At 36.2% G+C, this 21,881-nt stretch overlaps 1 protein-coding gene and 1 pseudogene across 1 annotated transcript; both read left to right on the forward strand.

The window, feature by feature from the left end:
- The first annotated feature begins 2,179 nt into the window (after positions 1 to 2,179).
- LOC126603946 (uncharacterized) lies at positions 2,180 to 11,350 on the forward strand. Its single transcript, XM_050270975.1, has 8 exons — positions 2,180 to 2,428; positions 2,844 to 2,917; positions 5,300 to 6,370; positions 7,278 to 7,424; positions 7,643 to 7,735; positions 8,379 to 8,426; positions 8,848 to 9,353; positions 10,618 to 11,350. Exons 1-8 carry the CDS (start codon positions 2,352 to 2,354, stop codon positions 11,224 to 11,226), a joined length of 2,625 nt encoding a protein of 874 aa, XP_050126932.1. The 5' UTR covers positions 2,180 to 2,351; the 3' UTR covers positions 11,227 to 11,350.
- Positions 11,351 to 16,483: 5,133 nt separating this feature from the next.
- Positions 16,484 to 16,578, forward strand: LOC126606109 (small nucleolar RNA Z107/R87; annotated as a pseudogene).
- The last annotated feature ends 5,303 nt before the right edge of the window (positions 16,579 to 21,881 follow it).

Genomic DNA, 21,881 nt, shown 5'->3' on the forward strand with positions numbered 1-21,881 from the left:
CAACTCCTACCCAAAAAAAAAGGGTATGAAGGTGCCAACTCCCACTAAAAAATAAAGGTATGTGGGTTCCAACTCCCTTCTCCCGATTTATTTTCTACGTTGCACTTCATATATCATTTTTACAATATGTTAGCGAAATCGAAATTATTTAGAATTATGGTTTAATGATATTTCTTTTCACTTATAAGCGAGAAGTCTTAGGTTCAAGGTTCGCCAAATGCGAGTTCCAACCAGATTATTGCTAGTACATTATGAGGTTAAGTCCTACCGCCTCTCCCTTAGTGTAGATAATATTTTTTTCGAAGAAAAAATAAGTCTAATTTAGTTAGACAAAATAAGAACCAAAACCAAAATGAAATAGTAAATTCGGTGCAGAACACATGCCCAAAAATGCAAATACATTATTGCAATTTAATTGTTTATATTTAAATTGCATTGAAAACGTTACTTATATGGAACAACGCAATGATACAGTGATACTGAGCTGCGCATGGGACGCTTGAGAACCATGCCCATTTAGTGAAGGCAATCTTATATTTCTTGGGTAAAAGTCCACATATTTCCTTGTGGATTTTCGGAATTATTTTTGGCTCCACAGGCAGCCTAAAGGGGCTATTAAAGGCGAATCATGAAAAGATCACACCGTTGAAAATGAAGAGTCGCCAGCCTAGAGATCGACGCATGCGAAAATCAAGGCTAATACATGAGACGAGTGGTTGTTTTTAAGAGATATGAGCACAAAACAGAGGCTTGCATCATCATGACGATTGATTTCAGATGGATGCATGATGGAACTGAGAACGACTCAACTATCTCCCTTTAATGAATCAGACTAGCTCACAAGAAATTGAAGACTAAAACGGTATGCATTTCAGCTTACTCTGAAAAGCATGGTCTTCGGATAACAATTCATCCTCAAAGGGAACGGGTTGTCTCTTAGACGGATAGTTAGGGGCCATTGTGGGACCATAATTTTCCAAGATCAGAGGAAGGTTGATCCAAATATAGCTACCTCAAAAGTCTGGTTATGGACTCACCAGCTCCGGACGGAGCTATAACAGACGGACTAGTAGTGCCACCATCACTCTACTCAGGGGCACTAGGCAGAGTCATGTGACTCCATTGAATGACCATGCTTGTTATGCAAGACACGCGATCTGATCCGGATATGGACACAATCAAATTTTATAAGTCTTGGGGTTCCTATAATCTAGGATTCTCCCAACTTAGAACAAAGATTTTATCCTAAAAATGTTTCTCTCCCCACGGTATAAATGCAACCATCTAGGGTTCATCTATAATATAACGAAATCTAAACATTTCAATTCTCTTACCCACTGCTTGAGTCTAAAATCATTTACTAACTTGACCGTCAAATATTCTTTGGCCGGTACACCCCCGGTCCTAGGCTTGCTCACTATTATTTACTATTTTGCATGTTACTCGGATTTGTGCTCAATCACCACTCACAGCGGTGCTCAAATTTGGTTCCAACAGTCTCTAATTTTGTTGTAATTTCTTTCCCTGAAGTTGTAAAATGACAAAATGCTCATGTTGAGCTGAGTGAAATCCTACATAGACGTTTAAGCTCAGTTCATATTTTGTTTCCTTTTTTATTGTATTTGAGTAGTACTCATCACTACTAATGTGTGAGCGCAAAAAGAACCCAAATCCAACTAGTAACAAAAAAAATGACATTCGTTTAATGTTTGAAGGGCAAAGTGGTGTTTTGTCATTAAAAATAAGGAAAATTAATGAAAAAGGGTTTGAAAACTTTAAGTTTTAACGATAAGGACAAAATAAAGGGTAAAGTGAATAGTACCAGGATTAACTTTTTAGTGTAAAAATATAATTTTTTGTTAAAGTAAACAGTACCGGCAGCTTTTTGTTAAAATTCTCTTAAAAATATCTGTTTTGTCTACTAGTGAAGGAGGCTTTTCTATGCGGAAACTTTCGCATTTGATCCTCTGAGTATCTATTAATTTGCTAATAAATATCTTCTTTCTGTGGATTAGATGGAAAGCTCAAAACTTGGCAAGTGACGTTCGTTTAAAGTTTAAGGGCAAAATGGTAAATTTACACTCAAAGCTATTCTATACGTGCTTCACGTGTGATGTTTTGTCACAAAAAATATTTGTTTTGTCTTCTAGTGAAGGAGGCTTTTATATACAGAAACTTTCATCTTTTAGAAAATCATTCCACAGGGTACCACTTCTCTCTCTTCTTTCTTTCGGTCTCTCCCTCACTCCTCTTCTCTCTGCAGCGCAGAGAGCGAAACTACCTCCTGTGGCTCAACCTCCAAACCACCCTCGTGGTCTACTCCTCAAACTCAACACGGCCGTGTCTTTTGTATGTATAGCATTCACATAATACCACGAGCTCGGTCGGGTTCGACTTCCCCGACAAGCCGCCCCGTTTCCCCGACGGAGTAAGGACTTTAACCACCATAGATTCGACATGTTTATTAATATATTGTGTATTGTTTTCTTTTATCGTTTTGTTTAAAATTTAAATTTAAATTTTTTCCCTATAATCCAGTGTTTCACAATAAGGTTATCTCAAAACTTTAGGAGTGAAGAGATTGTTATCTTAAACGAGCATACCCAAAGATGAACTTTGGGTATGTTAAATTTAAATTTTTGAAGGAGCCCGCAGTTGTCCTAACCTTAAATGGCTGATTTGTTATCTTAAACGAGCATACCCAAAGATGAACTTTGGCTGCACTATGTGCACATAGCTTAATCCGAAGATTGCCCAAAAATTCAATCTGTGAGTATTAGTTTTTTCTTACTAGTTCTAACATATGCTCGATCGATATAAATTTAGATTTCATAAATTTACAGATCGATGTTGCCAAGCCCAGATTCCGGATTGGAGATGGCAGACACAGCTGAAGCATCCCAAGCCACAGGAACAGGTATGTGCACCTTTGCCTTTTCCATATAATTAGGCATTTGTCTTTGGAATTGACTTGGACCCTCACAGGACGAGGAGAAGTTCATTATCAAAATACTCTCTGACTGATTTACAGAATTTTATGCTTGTGATCATAATTGATAATGTTGTAAATCACTTGGTAAAGATTCTTTTTGTAAAATAATAAATTATGAAATCATTTATTCATTGAACAGTCTAAAAACAGATATTTAGATTCAATACAAGCATTACAAACTATCTATATCTATTTGTTACAATTGATTGACTATATAACTTTAGAATTAATTGATTTTCTACAAAGATGATTTTTATTAAGTAATTTATAATTTGAACTATTTTTATCATAAGCACGAACTATGAATCAATAACGAAGGTTTATTTTTATTTTTATGAGGAACTCCTTAACTTTGAGGTGACAAACGTACCTCTGCCTTTTTGTCGTACTGTATACGAAGTATAGTGAGCCCAATTTATTTGGCCTTCCAAAAGGAAAAGCCACTAATATTTGACATTTTTTTTGTTCATATTCATTAAAAGGAGAGACGTCCTTTTATTTTTTTTGTCAATAAAAAGAGAGACGTGAGTAGTGTCAGTTTCAGCTTTGGCCTAGCTCTTTTCAGTTAAATTAGATCTATCTTTATAGAATAGTTCAATTTAAACTACAGCAAAAATAAGATAGGAAAAATGAGATATATTTCCCAATAGAGAATGATGGGATATAAACATAAATGAATTCATTTTTCAAGAGAGATATTCAACAATCACACGAATAACAACCCAAACATTGTTGGGATTGTTATCTCAAACGAGCATACCCCACTTATTCAGGGGTATGTTTATTTGATATCAAATTAAGGATTAGAGATTGTTGGGTGTGAAGAGATTGTTGTGTATAAATAGAAACTAGATTAAAGTCTTAACATTCTATGTGCTTGAAGTAATTTATTTGAAGTTACTTTAGGAGAATTGAAGAAGGAAAGGTTCGGGAAAGAACGAATAATGAGAGTCAACAAACAAATTGACGGTCCTTGGACCTAACATCTTCCACTGTAAAAATAATGGGATACAAAATGGAAAGGGATCAGCTCTGGATCCCTTCCTCCTAATCCACCAAATCAGAATATCCAGACTATTGAAATTTGATCCAACGACTGAAGTTATTATAACTTTTAAAGTGGGTCATTGTTTGTAGCCGTTTGATCAAATTTTAGTGGCACGGATTCCCTGATTTGACAGGTTAGGAGGAAGTGATCCGGAGAGGATTCATTTCCATACAAAATGAGTTCTAAATTTTCTTCACCAGAAACCCATGTGGCCTCTCTGTTTCTTTTTCAATTTGTTGACACCTGTTCTTTTACATTTTATCACTTAATCACAACTTAACAGTGTTAACTATTAATACCTAAAATTAAAAAAAAAATAGAGAAGAAAACCAACGGTGCACCCTTTTGAACTTCTGCTTTCAAATTTATGCATGCCACACCTCCCCCTCTCTTCAAACTTAGGTGGGATAAGGTATGATTGAGAAAACCGATTTTGCTGTTCCAAGTTTCACTTCAAACGTTTTGGATATGCTCGCCAGCAGTGATACTTGAAATTAAGTTAAAAGACATGTCACTCAATTAGATAGAGAATTTTGAGTGCAGAAAATTTGGACTCATACAATACATAGGGTAATGTTAGGGGACTAAATTTAAAAACTAAATTTGCAAACTAAATAATGTGCAAACTAAATGATATGTGTAACCAATCATCAACTTTCATGTTCTTTAATTTTCAAAATTTAGTCTATAGATTTGGTTTTCCTAGCATTATTCCAAAATATATTCCCACAACAAATGTTACTCCTGAGGTTTTGTTTCTATCCAAAACTCTGTATTTGAGTTATGTACGGATGATAGAAACGTATGAGGGTATGGCTTTTATAGGAACTAAGAAACCAAGAAAACAATAGGTTTCCTTGCTTCACGTCCCATCGCAAAACCAATAATTAACCATCTCAGTTTTTATTTTACTTTTTAAAAATGATGTACCTTTCATATTTATCTTTTTTACTCCTAATTTGAGACTTGACAAGTGTATTCTACCAACAAATTAAACTAAATTTTTACCAATGAGTTATGAGTTTAATTTGGTAGTAGAACACACATATCAAGTGATGAGTGAAAAAAGTGAATAGGTAAAGGGGAATGAGGAAGCTATCTAGCATTCCTCTTACTTTATTCAGTCTTCACTATTTTTTTCTTTTCTTTTCTTTCTGTCATTTCTCCTCCACCAAATAAGGAGGGATATCTCATCAGAAAGTAGTTAATATATCCCTTGTATAAAATGCCATATTTAATTACATACGTACCCTTGACAGTTGATTATAAACGTTGGTTCCAATATGTACGGTGGGGTAATTGGTGTAAAGCGAAGGAGTTTCTCAACCTACACCCCAGTCCAATAACAGCAACGGATTCACATGGGGACACAGCTCTTCACATAGCAGCAGACCATGGGCACGAGCAAATTGTGGAAGAACTGTTGCAGTGGATGACGGAAGAGCAATTGGAGACAAAAAATAATAGGGGTCAGACGGCTCTTACTATTGCTGCTGCAGAAAACATCAAGATCGTTGAATGCTTGGTTGCGAAGAACAACAAACTACTCCGTATTGCCGATCGCCGCGGAAGGACTCCGATTGTCATTGCTGCTAACAAGGACCGATGGGATATAGTGGAAGAGCTGGTGCAGTTGATGACGGAAGAGCAATTGGAGACCCAAAATGATGATGGTGAGACGGCTCTTACTATTGCTGCTGCAAAAGACCTCAAGATCGTTAAATGCTTGGTTGCAAAGAACATGAAACTACTCGGTATTGCCGATGGCCACGGAAGGACTCCGATTGTCATTGCTGCTGAGCATGACCGATGGGATATAGTGGAAGAGCTGGTGCAGTTGATGACGGAAGAGCAATTGGAGACCAAAAATGATGATGGTGAGACGGCTCTTACTATTGCTGCTGCAAAAAACCTCAAGATCGTTAAATGCTTGGTTGCAAAGAACAACAAACTACTCTGTATTGCCGATGGCCGCGGAAGCACTCCGATTGTCATTGCTGCTAACAAGGACCGATGGGATATAGTGGAAGAGCTGGTGCAGTTGATGACGGAAGAGCAATTGGAGACCAAAAATGATGATGGTGAGACGGCTCTTACTATTGCTGCTGCAAAAGACCTCAAGATCGTTAAATGCTTGGTTGCGAAGAACAACAAACTACTCCGTATTGCCGATGGCGACCAAATGACTCCGATTCTCAGTGCTGCTAAGAATGACCGATGGGATATAGTTCGGTACCTCTACCCTCTAACTCTCCTCGAAGATCTAAAGCCAGAAAACGGCCCTTGCGGCTCTCAACTTGTTATCTATTGTCTTCAGGCCAAACAATTTGGTAACGAAACTACTCTTAACCGGCCCTTTCTGCACTATATATAGTATATATACATATATATGTGCCTTTTATCAAGCGGGATCCCCATTTTAGCTGAAAAATAGAGATGATGCGGCGAGCCGTCTGATTTCTTTTAGTGAGATCGTGCGGCTGGACATTAAAGATGCATTTATTACATTTCATGTTTCCTCCATTTACCATTTTGAACGTTCTGGAGAGTGGGAATTTATTTTTCAAGTTCTGATTCTGGGTTGCAGGTTAATGGAGAAGGCGTGGTAATAACTTCTAATTCGATTTAATTGTAGATCTGAACTTGGGTTGTGACTCTGTTCCTCTTTTTTCATCTTCAATTTCTAACCACTGAAAAATTTGAGTCAGAACTCGATAAAAAACTCAAGAATCATCTTTTTTTCTATAGCATAACTTAACTGAAGTTTCTTCAGAACGCTTACTCGAGCCAAAGAAAACGATATGAAACAATTCTAAAACTAAATTGTTTATGTCCACAATTTTTTTTATGCGTATGTAAATCCACTTAACTCAATTCAGTAACAAATCTAAAAAGTTTTAATCTTTAATATTTGAAAAAAAAAAAAAAAGCAAATCGTTGAAACCAATCTCTAGAAATTAGAAATTGAAAGGAAAAAAAAACTCCAAAATCCTTAAATCCGTTCTCCAGGTTGCCCAAAATGATCAGGGGGAAAAGATTTGGGTTCGATTCGGAGCAACGGAGAAAAAGAGAAGAAATGTAATAAGTTGTGTTTAGTTGCAACCCCACGATCTCATTAAAAGAGATCGGACGGCTGTCGCATCATCCTTATTTTTCAGTTAAAATGGAGATTCCTCTCCTTAAAGAGCCTTTAAGGAGCCTCATACACATATATAGTCTAAATGTGCATACATACAGATCTTGTATTCGAGTTACTTGACCGTTGCCCGGGCTTGGGATGTGCTAAAGGCTTTGAAAGTTACCCTATATATGAATTTGCTTTTCTGCCCTCAGCATTTCTGAGTGGGACGTCGCTCAAATGTTGGCAACGGTGGATTTATAAATGTTAGTAATATTTTCCCTTTTCTCTTATTACCATCAAATTTGTCAACATTATATGTGGCATGTATAAATGTCACCTTCCACATAATCGTACTATAAATGGATACTATCATAATGTCGTGTTTACATTCACAAAATCTGTAGTAAAAGAAAATTGGTCTAATGTCAAAGATATTATGTACAAGGAGTATTTTGAATGAGGAAGTCGTATTTCTTGGTAGATATACACGTAGAGCATGCTCCTTCCGTTAGTGATGCTCGGATAAATGTTCAAAATCAAGAAAATGAACAAGGTGATCAAAGGAATAGCACAGGTATGTTACATCTCAAAACTCAAACTAAGATTTGATATGTTGAAGTCCTTTTCATATGTTCTGTTAATTTTTTGTATTTTTCTCCAATTATTCATCCAAAGAGTCGCCGTATACTCTCTCCCTCTGTCAACCTTGAAGGACTTGTCAGCAAGATCAAGTCCATTTGTTTCATTTTTATAGGTAAGTGATTTTCACACACTCTTTTAAACATCTTACATATCCTTATTTAATCATGGTTGTTGATTTTGTTGAATTTATTCAATTTGATGACCATGAAGTAGGGAATGCAAACTACAAAGGGTGTGTGAAAATCACTTCTTTTTTATTGATTTATTGGAGTCAAATTTATATGAAGATTCATTTGAATTTGGGACCAAATTTTTTATTGGGATCAAAACCTTCGAGGATTTATACGGACTGGATTAGAAATACAGAACCCAATTGGATTTGGAAATTGCAGTTGGAATGGGCATAGGCAGGCTGCTGCAAGCTTCCAAATCATATGGTGCTGTAGGGTTTCATATAAAATTTCCCTACAATAAATAAGAATTTTATTTTATTTTTCTTTGCTTATGCCATATATGACCAAATTAGCATATGAAGAATTTTGGCAGCAAAATTTAATTTTAAATTTGTTTCGCAGTCTTCGGTTTATTACAAGGACTTCCATCGAGGCTTTCAGAGTCTTTGGGTATGTGGGCATTAAGTTTTTTTATTTTTATAGAAACTGGTAAACACACAAGTAACTTCTCTCACACCTCCGTTGAAATTATGCATGTTGATTTTGTCTGATTTATCAAGTTTAGAAGAAATTTTTCAATGTGCTTGAAATACGGTGACGTGTCATTATATAAGTGGTGAGATACTTGTGTTAAAAAATTAACTAACTTGAAAAATAAAACTTCTCTTCACTTATATAATAACGCTTGGTGTACCGTCCATATTCCGGGCACAAAAAAAAATTTCCCCAAATTTAGAGGATTATGTGAGAAACTTAAAATTGTGTGAAAATCAACTCTCAGTTTTCATTTGTTTAAATTATCAATTTATTTATTAATGGACTCGTAAAAATATGGTTGTGAGTTGTACTATTGTTTTGAATGTCAATGTAGGAATCAACCGCATTCGTGATCTGAAATTGCTCCATGTTCGGTCACTTCAAATTTTGAACCGCACTTGTGAGAAGATAAAACATTTAAATAATGAAGAAATGATGAGATATAAACTATATGAAACAGTATTCAATGCTGTTGAAAATGGGATTGTTGAGATCGTTATTTCTTTATGCAAAGCCAAACCAGAGTTATTGATCAGAAAAAGACCAAGGAAAGGACCATACGAAGAGCCCATATTTCCAGATTCCCTACTTCCACACTCCATGGTTAAAGAGCCCGCATTTCAGGAGTCCATATTTCATTACGCTGTTGAATGCCGTCAAGAAAAAGTTTATAGCCTTGTATACGGGGCTGGTACAAGAAATTACCTTGCGACTTTGAATAATAACCGGGTGGAAAAAATGCTATATCATGCTGGGAAGTTAGATCCATTGGCAAAGGAAAAGCTTGATTGTATTCCGGGTGCAGCCTTGCAAATGCAGAGAGAAAGGCAATGGTACAAGGTTAGAATTATTTTATATTATTTTTGTAGGCTTATTTATATCTATGGCCCCTCAAAATCAATCCAACGTACTCAACCTCACGGAATTCAAATGGAAACTCTGGTTCATGTCCCTCGTTGCCCAGAATTTTGGATTGAAATTTTATTAATAAATAATTTGATTGAAGAACTAAATACTGAATATTAGTGTTAATTAAGAAATTTAATTATGAAAATTAATATTTCTTTCTAAAATCATGGAAGTTTTATTTTTAAATTTATTATTATTATTATTTTGGAGAGAGGGGGAGAGGTTTGAAACTATTATAATAATTTAGCCAAGGGGGAAGTTTCGAACCCGGGATCCAAGGATGGACAACTCGGAAAGGTTAACACCAAATAAGGATTTATAATTTTTTTTCCTCAAATTTGAATTGTGTGAATTCTCAGGAAAAAAAATAATTTTAAATATGGTTACGTGTTAAACATTGATACATTTTACGTATAATACAGTGATACCTTTTTTTATGAAAGAATTGGTGCATTATAAATATATGAATGGGTTTAAATAAAAGACTAAAAAAAATTAGTACAATCAAGAGTTTAAAAATATGGGTACAAAAAAAAATTAAATGTACGGGGTTACAAATTAAAACTAAAAAAAAATATTGTATTTTAAAAATGGTTGCAAATAAAGAAATAGGTTCAAATTAAAAAGAAAAATATATGATACAAAATTTAACAAAAAAATATAAATATACCAAATCAAACCTTTCTAACACTAAATAAATGTATTTGAAAATGATTAAATAATTTTTAATTGTAAAATTTAAATATGCTAATATGTAAATATTTAATTAAAAATGATGTGGATATAAAAGCCAAAGGGTCATAAAAAATTGGAAGAAAAAAAATATTTTTAATCGATGAAATAGAAAAATGAAGAATGTGAACCTAATTTCTATTTTTTTATTTATGAGATCGTTATATGGTTTTAGTTGTATTGTTAATTTCATCTTGTACTTAATGATAATTATGCAATAAGGTAAAAAAAAAATCACCTTTAAAGTTTAAGTCTAAAGAGATAATATATGAGTTCAAATAAAATTTCCAAAAAAGAATAAAAGCTAAACATGAAATGAATAGTTTACAAAACAGTTGCTTATAATGGCCAAATTTCAATAAGATGCACATATATCCTTCATTTTTTTTCCTTTAAAATTACTGAAAGAATGCGATCACCTCATATCACTACGATGTATTAATTTTTGTTCAATGAAATGCAGGAGGTAGAGAGCATGGTTACAACCCCGAGAGCCCCACCTTTTACAGAATATGGTTTGAATGCCGCTAGATTCTTTACCAAGAACCACAAGGAATTGCATGAGAAAGGAGAAAAGTGGATGAAAGACACAGCAAGTTCTTATATAATTGTTAGTGCCCTCATTATTACAATCATGTTTGCTGCAGCATTCACAGTTCCGGGTGGACACAATCAAGAAACAGGGTTTCCCATATTCTTAAATGAAAAGTTATTTATGGTTTTTGTAGTTTCAGATGCAATTTCGCTCTTTTCTTCTGTAACTTCAGCGTTGATGTTTCTGAGCATCCTTACATCGCGTTATGCTGAAGATGATTTTCTCAAATCCTTACCCACAAAGATGATAATAGGACTTTCCACACTCTTCATCTCCGTTGCAACCATGATGGTTGCCTTCTCTTCTGCCATATTCCTCATGCTTCGTGACAAATCATCGATTAGTACTCCAATAATTTCCCTTGCTGGTGTTCCCGTCATTTTATTTGTTTGGATGCAATTTCCCCTTCTCCTTGAGATTATTGTGTCTACCTATGGCGGAGGAATATTTGATAGGAAAGTCAAAAGCTGGATATAAATTCTTGATGGTGTATGCAATATGTTGTGTAACTGAAGTAATGTAATGTTTGTCAGCTCTAAGAAAGCTTGTATGCAGTGTACACACTATGTATGTGTTTGGTTCCTATAATAAAATCCCCATTAGGGCTGGGTTCGGTTCTTATCGGTTCGGTTTTTTGCCAAAACCGAAACCAAACCGAAATTTCGGTTCGGCCCAAATTTTTTTCGGTTTTTTTCGGTTCGGTTTCGGTTTTTTTTCGGTTTTTTTTTTTCCTCCAAAAAATCCAAAACAACCACAAAAAATGCACATTATTCTCTTCGGTCTCGTTCAACAATGGCGCATTTTTCCCTTCAGTCTTGTTCATCAATGTCGTGTCCTGCACTTCAAACTTGTTTACGCTTAACGAAGCATTTTTCTCTTCAGCCTCGTTCAACAAAGTCACATTTTTCTGTTCAATCTCTTTCATCACAGGCCATTGTTGCTCTTCAATCTTTTTTTCGCTCAATTCAGCATTTTCGTCTTCAGTCATCTAGAAGCCTATGCACAAATGTAGTTAATATCAGCCATCTAGATTGCTTTGGAAATGGTAAAATAAGTAACCATATTCAGGTTAAAACTTAAAACCAATTGAAGAATCTGTGCTAAACACGTCACAAAGAATCTGTGCTATTGAGTAAAATAAGTAACCATATTTCTGCTGCTCGTTCAGAAGCACATCAAACAACCATGTTTGTTATATATTAACCATGTTTCTGAGTTCTGACCCTTTAGTTTGTTTATTCACATCAATTTTCCCACTTAAATTTTCACAAGCCATTTCATTATTTTGTCCCTCCCTCACCTCCAAAATCTTCCTCTCCGCTTCCACTTTAAATTTACTACCAGATGGATTAAACTAGTTATTCACAATCTCAGACACAAAAAACAACAAGTAATCTGCAGCAACTCAAAACAAATTGCAAAACCATGAAATTTAGAAGCTACAGATCAAATTCATCAGAAGTTCAGAACCAACGAAATTGAAAAAAAAATATGCAAAACGCATCATGGGGTGAGAGACTAACCTTGCAAAGGAGGGGATTTGTGGGTCGACACTTGAGCCTTGAACCGGCGAGAGAAAGTCGACGGCGAGTGAGAGGGATAAGAGAAAGATCGCTGAGAGACGGTGACGGGGATGGGTGCTGAAGACGGCGACGGCGAGTGAGAGGAAGGGTTGCTGCAGGGTCTGCACGCTCGCAGCCATGGGGATCGGTGCTGGAGCTTGAGGGAGGACTGAGAGAGAAGAGGGAGAAATTGGAGGCATGGAGGAAGTCTGGAAGTGTGGCTGCGCAGAGAGAGATGAGGGGAGTGACAAATAGAAAAAGTGTGGCTGCTAGGGTTTTATTGATTTGATTATAAAAATTAAAAAAAATCCCAAAATCCGGGGGGCGTGAAGAGGGTTCGAACCCATGCGCTCCACCAGCTTGGAAAGTTTCACTAACCAACTTCACAACAAGTTCTGTTTTGTTATAATTGTATGACTAAACTATTTATAAACATTGAAAAAAATAATTAAATATATATATCGGTTCGGTTCAGTTCGGTTCGGTTTTCGAACCTCAAAAACCGAAACCGAACTGAACAGTTTCGGTTCGGTTTTTTTCGGCTTCGGTCCGGTTTGGTTTTCGGTTTTTTTCGATTTTCGGTTTTTTGAACCCACCCCTAATCCCCATTGTTCAATTTTTTTGTATTTGTTCTCCAGTCTCCAGAAGATATAATTTCACTGGACATATTAATATTTGTTGTAGGCAAAATTTATATTTGTTCTTATAATTTCACTTCTAAGAGGAAAGTCAAATGCTGGATATAAATTATTGATGGTGTATGCGATATATTGTAACTGTAGTAATATAATGTTTGTCACTTCTTATAAAAACTTGTATGCATTATACACACTATTCAAGTGTTTGGCTCCTATAATTAAAACTCCCATTGTTCAATGATGAGTCAAATTTATATTATATATTTGGGTAAAAGACTGTTTACTACCCTCATGTTTCATGGTTTTCAACATTTAGTACATCAAATTTTTTTCGTCTCAGAGTCATACCTAAAGTGTAAATTTTGGGATAGTCTCATACATCCGTTAGTCAAACTGTTAGTTCTCCCGTTAAGTGATGACGTGGCGCCCATGTGGACAATGACTGGGCGCCACGTGTCAGCCACGTTTTTTTTTTCTTTCTTTCTTCTTTTCTTCTTCTTCTTCTTCTTCTTCTTCTTCTTCCACCTGACTGCACCATTTTTTTTTCCTTCCTCCTTCTCCTTCCTTCCCCTTCTTCTCCTTCTTCCTTCTCTTCCTCCGAATCTGGGGAAGTTTTTTTTTCTTCCTCCTTCTTCCTCCTTCTTCCTTCCTCTTCTTCTTCTTCTTCTTCTTCCTCCGAATCTGCCCAAATTCGGTTTTTTTTTTTTTTTTTTTGAGGAAGATGAAGAAGGAGGAAGGAGGAAGGAGGAAGGAAGAAGAAGAAGAAGAAGAAGAAGAAGGAAGAAGAAGGAGGAAGAAGAAGAAGGAGGGAAAAAAAGAAAAGAAAAAAAGTTGCAGTCGGAGGAAGAAGAAGAAGAAAGAAGAAAAAAAAAAGAAAAAAAAAAGCCGAATCTGGGCAGATTCGGAGGAAGAAGAAGAAGAAGAAGAAGAGGAAGGAAGAAGGAGGAAGGAGGAAGGAGAAGGAAGAAGGAGGAAGAAGAAGAAAAAAAAAAAAAAAAAACTTCCCCAGATTCGAAGGAAGAAGAAGAAGAAGAAGAAGAAGAAAAAGAAGGAGAAGGAGAAGGAGAAGAAGGGGAAGGAGGAAGGAAGAAGGAAGAAGGAGGAAGAAGAAGAAAGAAGGAAAAAAAAAAAAACGAATCTGGGCAGATTCGGAGGAAGAAGAAGAAGAAGAAGAAGAAGAAGGAATAAGGAGGAAGGAGAACGAAGTAGGAAAAAAAAAATTCCCCAGATTCGGAGGAAGAAAAAGGAGAAGGAGAAGGAGAAGGAAGAAGAAGGAAGAAGGAGAAGAAGGGGAAGGAAGAATGAGGAAGGAAGAAGGAGAAGGAGGAAGAAAAAAAAAGTTTGCAGTTGGGTGGAAGAAGAAGAAGAAGAAAAAAGAAGAAAGAAGAAGAAGAAAGAGAAAAAAAAAAATCCCCAGATTCGGAGGAAGAAAAAGGAGAAGGAGAAGGAAGAAGAAGGAAGAAGGAGAAGAAGGGGAAGAAAGAAGGAGGAAGGAAGAAGAAGAAAAAAAAAAGTTTGCAGTCGGGTGGAAGAAGAAGAAGAAGAAGAAAGAAGAAAGAAGAAGAAGAAAGAGAAAAAAAAAATTCCCAGATTCGGAGGAAGAAAAAGGAGAAGGAGAAGGAGAAGGAAGAAGAAAGAAGAAGGAGAAGAAGGGGAAGGAAGAAGGAGGAAGGAAGAAGGAGAAGGAGGAAGAAAAAAAAAAGTTTGCAGTCGGGTGGAAGAAGAAGAAGAAGAAGAAGAAAGAAGAAAGAAGAAGAAGAAGAAGAAAAAAAAAAACGTGGCTGACACGTGGCGTCACGTTATTGTCCACATGGGCGCCACGTCATCACTTAACGGGAGAACTAACAGTTTGACTAACGGATGTATGAGACTGTCCCAAAATTTACACTTTAGGTATGACTCTGAGACGAAAAAAACTTGATGTACTAAATGTTGAAAACCATGAAACATGAGGGTAGTAAACAGTCTTTTACCCTATATATTTTACCCTATTCTTTGTATGTTTTGGTAATTATTTTGGTAAAATTTTGATACTTTGATATAATTTTTTTTAACAAATAATATTTATCTATACTAAGGGGTAGGGGATTGGGCTAAGCCTCACAATGACTAGCAATAATGTGGTTCAAATTCGCTTTTAGCGAGAATCGAACCTAAGACCTGTCACTTACAAGTAAAGAGGAATATCACTAACTAGTAGTACTAAGTTGCAATACTTTGATATAATTTGACTGCAAAACTTGAAGGAAGTTTGATGTTCACCATAAAACTAACTGGCAACACGGGGAATAAACCTATTACTTATAAATACATATAAGGTCTTTTCTTTTTTCAATATGAGATTCACACTCTCAATAGAAATTAGAGCGGGAAAGATGTGGTCTTGGATCATATATTTATAAATGTGATTGAAGGTGGAAATGGAATTGAAGTCCTGGATCGAATCACCATGGCCATGTGGGTAGAGTTTGTTGGAAAATTTAATATTATTTTTATTATTATATTAAATTTATTAATTGAATTGAAATTATAAGTGATGTTTTTGGGTGGAATATGTGTCTATATTAATGAAGAGATGCAACTTTTGACTCTTTATGAATGATCACATATTTTCCAAAAAATGTATCTCAAATTTTATAAATAAGAAAGCCCCCTATAATCAATCAATCATTTTATTAGTTACATAATTATACATAGAGTAACTAAATATTAGATAGTCTCATTGAGTCCACATGAGAGAATATTCAACACAATCGTGGTTCATTAGAGGCTTGTGATTTAGAGTGCTACTATTACAAGGACGTGGTCATTATATCTTGAGAGACAAACGCCGATCAACCATAAACACCGTAGTGGGGCATAAACTTGTCTTAAGGACAAAGTGTAACACTTGCCTCGACCTTATTTCTAGGTTTTTCTAACCTATTATATCATATTCATTTAATATTGGTTACTCGTGTGCATGCATTATTTTGATATATAATTATAGCACTTATTTCTTAATTTTCTATGGTTTTTTTTATTAGCACATCACATTAAAATTTAATATTAAGTGGCTTATGTAACCTACTATGCAATGACAATTTTGACCTTATGAGGTTTAAAGAAAATATAAAATTTCTAAGTACACCACAAATTACTTTTAAAGTATTATTTATCTTCTATAACTATCAAAACCCCTCTCACCCTCCAATCCATTGTTGAATAAAATTCTAACTATTGAAACAATAAACACGTCGATTGAGAAAAAAAATTAACGAATGGAACATGATATCAGTATTTTGGAAGCTTCACATGAGGTAAAATTTCATATTCGTCATTGTTTTAATTATTCAACAACATCGGTAATTACTTAAGCTTGCTTTTGCTTTCGATAATACCCAATTTCATAGGAGGCTAACCCAGCAACGCCTTTTCCGTTTTTATTCATCTTCTTGGGTTTACTTTTGCTCTATTAGGTTCATCCTAGTTGCTATTTTTTTTTGCAGAAATCCTTTTTTGTTAGCACAAGGCTTAAGAGACAGAGAAAAGGAGATTGACTGTGATGACCCAATGAAATTCAAGCTCAACAGACCAAGATTGTAGACTTCTCTTTTTAGAGAATGTTAGAGTTTTAATCCTAAGTCAATTTAATTTATAAAAATTGAAAATGAGTATTATAAGATTTGAAGAATGGGGTGTATAGAAAATGTGGGGGGGGGGGGAATGTGGGGTGTAAGGGTATTATGAGAAAGTATGTGGGGTATATTAATATAATTTTTAATTGAAAAAGTAATTATGAAGTGTATTAAGTATGTGAGGTTTAATCAACAATATGTGGAGTATTAATAGAATAAGCCATTTTCTATTTGATTTAATATAGCAATATGAGACTATATTTTTCCATGATCACTCGATCGCATGAACCAATAAATTTACATCCAATCAATTGGCCAATAAATTTACATCGCTCGATCGTCATTTCTAAGAAAGCTTGTACGGCCATCGCATGAAGCGATGCAATGCTCCAAGTCCAAGTCTTGAGCTGCAAGAAAAAGTGATTGTGTCGTTGCAGTCCAATACAGAAATGTACTTATGATGTATATTTAGGGGGCGTTTGTTTGGTTTCGTTAGAATTCATTGGACTGGACTGACTTACCAGTCCGTGTTTGGTGTGAGAAGGGATTGAGTTTAATGAGACTAAGTCGGACTCGTGCTGACTAAGTCCTTCACTCATTGATCTTCGCTAAGCCCCTCGAAAACTACCAACATCATGCGAACCTAGTCATCAAAATCTAGCCTTTTTGCCAATCTCCATCATCCTGCGAACCCAACCCCCTATTTGCTTCCCGACGAACAGACAAAAGAACACTTAATCGATATGCAAAAATGGGTTCTCTATTTTTGTCGATTGAACTGGAATTAGACCCATAAAACAGAGATAACGGTCTTCGCTTGAAGAACTTTGGATCCGAAAACGATCTTCGCAATTTGAGATCCCTCTGCGACACCGAAGCTCCTGCGCCAAGGGCTTCCTTGGAGGCGAAACAAAATGAATACAAAGGGAGAGGGGACAATGGTACATATGTGAAACAGTAGAAAAAGGAAGGGGGAAGGAGGAGACAGTGGATCGAGTAAAAAATGAGCCGTAAAGATATCAGAGAAGAATATGAGTCTAGAACAAATGGAAAATGATAAAGAAATAATAAAATATTAATTGATATAGATTAAATTTAAAAAAATATTAATAAATATAGATTAAATAATATAATATTATAGTCCTGCTTCTTAGTCCGACACTGCATCAAATACTTCACTAAGTTAGTCTAGCTTAGTCTAGTCTAAGCCAGTCCAGTTTAGTCCTTAAAACTAGTCCAGTCCGAGACAGTCCGGTGCAACAAACGCATTCTTAGAGCAATAGCCATCACTTCCAAAACTATAAGTTCGTTCCCTATAACTTGTCTTCAAAAAAGTAGAAGACATGTTTCATGACTTTTAGTAAACTGAAAATTTCACCCTTAGATATCTTTTTTGTGACAAGATCAATCCCTTGGAAAATGGCTCACATGTGTTGCAGAGTTGCGGATGAAACATTTAACTAAAGTTTTAACGAAAAATTAATGGAGATGGTACAATCACACTAAAACATGAGCATGATTTTATGTTTCCATAGTATTTGCAAACACAGATAGTTAAATATATATATATTCAGGTAGTATTTGTGCAATTTTTCCCTAAATTAAGTAAAAAGAATCATGCAAAGTCAAAGAACCAATATGATCTCAACATAAATCGAATTGACAATTGTAGTCAATTATATATATCAAACAAATCAACGGGTTTGACAACAATTAACGTTCTTATAGGGGTGTTAGTTGAACTGCAATTTCTAATTCCACGTTAGATTAAATTTTAATTACAAATTCGGACATTTGCAAAATGACTTTGATAAAAATTGGAATACGTGTTGAAGTTCCACTGTGCGTTTTTTTGTCGATGAGGTCCTTGATTCTCACTGATTTTGGTTTGATGGCGCGGATGGTTGAGGATTTGATATTGAGTTCCTCCAAGTTGGAGGTTTTGGAGCTTCGAAGCCGCACTGAACTTGACGATCGTTGGAAGATCTGTAGCAAAAGCATGGAAAGGATAGCCATTGAACCTGAGAGTTGCGATTATGACCGTGGAATCAACCGGAGGGTTTTCGTTGTTGTTTGCCCAAACGTTTCTTCGTTCAGTTTCGATGCCGGTTGGTTTGTCAAGTTTGTGGTGAAGGATGGTTCGTCCCCATATGAGATTCACGCTGGCTGATACCGAGCTCCGAAAGAGTGGTTTAAGGTAATTTTCTTGATTTGTGTTCTGATAAAGTATTATTTTATTGATTTGATTATTTCTTGAGCAATGTAGCAATAATGCCAAAGATTTGAGCCGTATGTAGCAGCTTGGTTGGTATTCTGATTACATAGATTTTGGTGTTTTCGGACTTGAAATATAGCCGTGTATTTCGAATGAGAATGTATCTTATGTTGGAGTTTTGAGCTCCTTTAAGTCTCGGGGAACTCAATGGAACTTGAGACCCTTATATTATTTTAGTCTCCTTTATTAATGATTAGGTGTTGGACCATTTGAAATAGGGATTAAAGCTTGGGCCACTAATTGTGTGGATTGGGCCACTAATTAGTTTTAATTTCGAATTAAATTTTTAATTAAAATTAATTAAAAACGTTTTGATTAATAAACACAACTTCTTCAGATATATCTAAAAGGTATTTGAAGAGGTATGAAAGAGTCTATATAACTGGAGTTCTCGATTCCATTAAAAATCATCTTTTCTTCCTCCTTCACTTCCGTACAAACTTTTCAAAAAGTAAACACACAAAGCAAATTCGCTAGAATTCTATAATTCAGTGCGGGTTGTAGAATTAGATAGTTGCATTATGTATTGCAATTATTTTTTAGTAATAAAGTATAAGAATTTCAAATTCTGTATTTCTATTATTTTGTTTCTAAATTGTTCTCCAACATCTTATTATGAAGCTCTGTGGTTTATACACTGAATTTCTAGGAATTGAAAGGTTTAATTTTGGTGTTTTTGAGACTCGTAGATATGGCGGTGTAATCGTGTGTGAGACTTTGTCTTCTAGGAATCGAAAGAGACGTTAACAGGAGATAAAGCAAGGCGGTGTAATTTTGTCATTGAATTGGCCATGCGTGGTTATTCTTCCAAATACAGGGGAACTGAATAGTGTTTGTGGTAGCCTTTCGCTTCCGCGCAGATGCAGGGGGGCGTATCGGAACATTTTTCTCATCGGCATTACTTTTCTTAGATGATCTTGGAGCCTCCTAGTTTTTCTTGCCTACTTCATAGCTAGAGTTTATAAAGAAAAGTAAAGAGAAAACAATTCCGGCTTCGTGATAGAGAAGCATTTTTGTGGAAGCATATGCAAGGAATCATTTAGCCATGCATAACGTAGAAATTTGGTCAGAAAGTGAAATATTCATGTATGTATAAACAACAACAATCAAGCCTCATCTCACTAACTGGGGTCGGCGGCGTGAATCTTAGTCTGTCACACTGGTACAAGTATAACACAATCAATTAGCAGACTTCTCAGCTTTGTAGTTGCTAAATTGTTGCCCTTTCAAATGATTTCTTGTTCAAGAAAAGCCAGTTAATTCGCCACTTGTGAGTTTGATTAGTAATACATCAATTTGGTAGCCAATTTTTTCTTGGGTTCCTTCCATTTCCACAAGAATTTCAAAATTTTGAACTTGTTCCAACACAACCAGACAGCAGATGAAAATTTTGAACTTTTAAGCTCCCCCAGTGCGTGATTTTGTAGTGCGTCCGTTGAGTTTGGGGGTAGGTGAAAGGAGGAAGGCTGGAATGGTAAGGGGTAGTGACCGTCCAGAGTCGATGTTTCAGCGTCTAGACCATAGTTCGGCTCAGCGTGGGAATGATGCAAATGAGGTTACTATCAGTGAAAATACAAACACCTGACTCTTATTCCTTGCCAAGAACACATCTGCAACTAAAACCTCTCAACATACTCGGTTTTCTTCCTCCCTGGAAACACCTCTTCAACCCAGTCGCACCAGAGTAAAGGTATCTCATATCACTAGGGTTGAGAGCAAGAGTATCTCATAGCATGCTTTCTCCCGATCATTTTCTTTGTCCTCCCTCTTCACTGCAGGACAAGGAGAAAAAGAGCAATCAGCCGGCACTTGGCATCAACCTTCCGACTTGGAACCGACTGCCTGGAACCCCTTCCCTGATTGCTTACCTAGCCGTGCTCTCGAATACTCATCTTCAACACCTTATGCTTCATCTTTGTCTACCACATCTGACTGGAAAACAGATGATGCAAGTGAAGATGATGCTTCGAAGCATGTGGAGACAAGCGCAACGAATACATGTGCTGATCGTCCGCTACTTCTTCAAAAGCAAAAGTATCTTATATCATCGAGGTCGAAAGCAAAGGTATCTCATATCATGCTCTTCCCCCATCTTCTCATCTGCCCTTGCTCTTGCCTGCAGAACAAGGAGAAAGGAAGCAATCAGTCGGAACCTGAAATTAAACGTCCGATCAAGAATTGATTGCCCGGAACCTTTGCCTGGTTACTTACCTAGCGTTGCTCTCGAGTGCTCATCTTCAGCTGCTGATATGTCTCGAATTCCCTCAGCGAATGCTTCAAAAGTGTGGATCTGTTGACATCGGCTCTTTGCACTGAAGTTGCCAAGCATGAGTGAGTCGCTGAGAGGTGGTGCTTCGAAGAACCATTTAAACGCAAAGGGTTGCACACCATTTCAGCTATGCAAAAGAAACAAGCAGAAAATAATGCAACACAACGAGCTGGAACAAATCATGTAGCACGAAGCCCTTCCCCGCATAATCGCATAATCGCATAATCCAGACAGAGGAGTTCAAGTAAAGATCCAAGTTGGACACCGTTGCTCTAACCAAAGAGCTCGAGAAGTTTCAACAACCTTTCGCTGGCACCGTCACCAAAGAGCAAAGTCTCGATAATCCTTAAAGATCAAGTCACCAACTGGAAGAAAAGCCCATCAATCTTGAAGATCATACCGTTGACCAAACTGCTCAGGGTTCATATGAAAATGCTACGAACTTCCTTGATCTTTCAAAGCATGCGTGTCCTGAAACTACTCGTGGTCATGTTTAAGTTCGACATCAAGCCTCAACGACCCTTAAAGAAATCACAAGGCCGATTCAAGATCAAGTGTCCACCACCCTTGAATCAAATCCAGTTCAAGATTAAATCTGTGGAAAGTCCTTTGGAGGAAACCAGAAAACTCCTTCAGCCTAGTTCAAGATCAAAGCTGTGGAAAGTCAACAAGCGCAACAAAATACGTGTCGATTCATTCACTACCAAAGCCAAAGATCATCTACCACGTAAAGCTCCTTGTGGTTCAAATTCAAAGTTCAAGATCAAGCCT

This window comes from Malus sylvestris, chromosome 15 (assembly GCF_916048215.2).
Source record: "Malus sylvestris chromosome 15, drMalSylv7.2, whole genome shotgun sequence".
In the NCBI taxonomy this organism is placed as follows: domain Eukaryota; kingdom Viridiplantae; phylum Streptophyta; class Magnoliopsida; order Rosales; family Rosaceae; genus Malus; species Malus sylvestris.